The sequence below is a fragment of the Colobus angolensis genome, unplaced genomic scaffold, assembly GCF_000951035.1.
Source record: "Colobus angolensis palliatus isolate OR3802 unplaced genomic scaffold, Cang.pa_1.0 Scaffold12, whole genome shotgun sequence".
NCBI lineage: Eukaryota > Metazoa > Chordata > Mammalia > Primates > Cercopithecidae > Colobus > Colobus angolensis.
In genome coordinates, this window is record NW_012113141.1 from 13,054,240 (window position 1) to 13,055,932 (window position 1,693).

At 52.1% G+C, this 1,693-nt stretch overlaps 1 protein-coding gene across 1 annotated transcript in view; it reads right to left on the bottom strand.

Moving 5' to 3' along the window:
• Positions 1-887: 887 nt before the first annotated feature.
• The window catches only part of LOC105503011 (chitinase-like protein PB1E7.04c), a 7,723-nt gene continuing 6,917 nt past the window's right edge, over positions 888-1,693 (bottom strand). The window contains 3 exon segments of the mRNA XM_011929726.1: positions 888-980; positions 982-1,245; positions 1,247-1,656. Of these exon segments, the coding sequence (XP_011785116.1) occupies positions 888-980; positions 982-1,245; positions 1,247-1,656 (767 nt within the window).

A 1,693-nucleotide genomic window follows, 5' to 3' on the forward strand; every position in this document is an offset into this window, starting at 1 on the left:
GCAGCCTCCATGCTCCTGCTCACACTGCTTGCCTGGCTAGCAGCAGCCTTCCAGCTCCATCTGAGTCCAACAAACCCCCATGTGACACCTCCTCGCTTCATCTTTCTCTTCCACAGTCCCCTGTTTACTCCCAGGAGATTCTTCTCCTCTTTTTGCACCCTGCGTCCCTTCACTTGTGCTTCCATTGAGGTGGTCAGAAACTCTGTGCCCTTCAGTGTGGGTCTCTCTGCTGCAGGACACAGGATGCTCTGCCAGTCAGGAACGGGTCTCATCCCTCACAGAGCTGGCCATATGGCCCAGGTTCCATACACACCTGTAAAACTGGTATTTTTAGCTTCTATAAACAATCTCTGGCTGGGCGCAGTGGCTCACATTTGTAATCTTGGCACTTTGGGAGGCCGAAGTGGGCAGATGGCATGGCTCCAGGACCTTGAGACCAGCCTGAGCAACATAGTGAAACATGGTCTTTACAAAAAGTAAAACAAAAAAACATTAGCCAAGCATGGTGTTGCACACAGGTAGTCCCAGCCACTCTGGAGGCTGAGGTGGAAGGATCACCTGAGCCCTGGAGGTGGAGGTTGCAGTGAGCCAGGAGTGTACCCCTGCACTCCAGCCTGGGTGACAGAGTGAGACTCCGTCCCCGCCAGAAATAAAAAAAAAAAAAAAACAAAAAAACAACTCTTTCCTCATCTATAGAAGATACTTGCTGCCAAGGTCATAATGAGGAAATAATGCAACTGACTTGTAGTCTCAGAAACTTGAGCCAAGTGACCACATCCTCAGCACGTGCTACCCTCACATTGTAAAGCCCTGCAGTACAATCTGTGACATTTTTATTCATTCAAGAAAGGAAAGATGAATCCATTTTGCAACTCAGTTCGTCCTGTTCAGATAAACATACCAAATGGTACATGTGGAGGTGGTGGTCGAGATCTTATAGGCCACAATGGGTAGAGGAGCTGGTTGAGGTCCTGGAGGAGTCGGTTCAGACAGCAGAGGCCAGCCAAGTGGAGAAGGTGGCAGATGTACTAGAGGAGACCCTGGTGGAGGAGGTGGTTGAAGTCCCGGGGGCCACGAGTGGAGATCATTGAAGTAGCCAAGGAGATTCATGTGAAGGTGGTTGTTGAGGGGCCACATGCCACCCAGGTAGAAGGTGTGGCTGAGGATCCAGAGGTTACTAAGTGAAGATGTAGTCGGAGGTCCCAGAGGTCTCACAGAACAAAAAGGTGAATGATGTCCCAGAGGAAATGCAGCTATAAAAGATGGATGAGGTCCTGGAGGACAGAAACATGCAGGAGATAGATAAGGTCCAGGAGGACCAAGAGCTGCAGGAGGTGGATGAGGTCCTGGAGGACAGACACAGTTTGCAGGTGAATTAGGTCCCAGAAGACCTATGGTTTCAGGAGGTGGATGAGGTTCCAGAGGACCAACAGCTGCAGGATGTGGATGAGATCCTGGAGGACCTACGGCTGCAGGAGGTGGATGAGGTCCCAGGGGACCTGCAGGTGCAGAAGGTGGATAAGGTCCCAGAGGACCACCAGCTGCAGGAGGTGGATGAGGTCCCAGAGGACCACCAGCTGCAGGAGGTGGATGAGGTCCCAGAGGACCACCAGCTGCAGGAGGTGGATGAGGTCCCAGAGGACTGACAGCTGCAGGTAGATGAGGACCGGGAGGACTGACAGCTGCAGGAGGT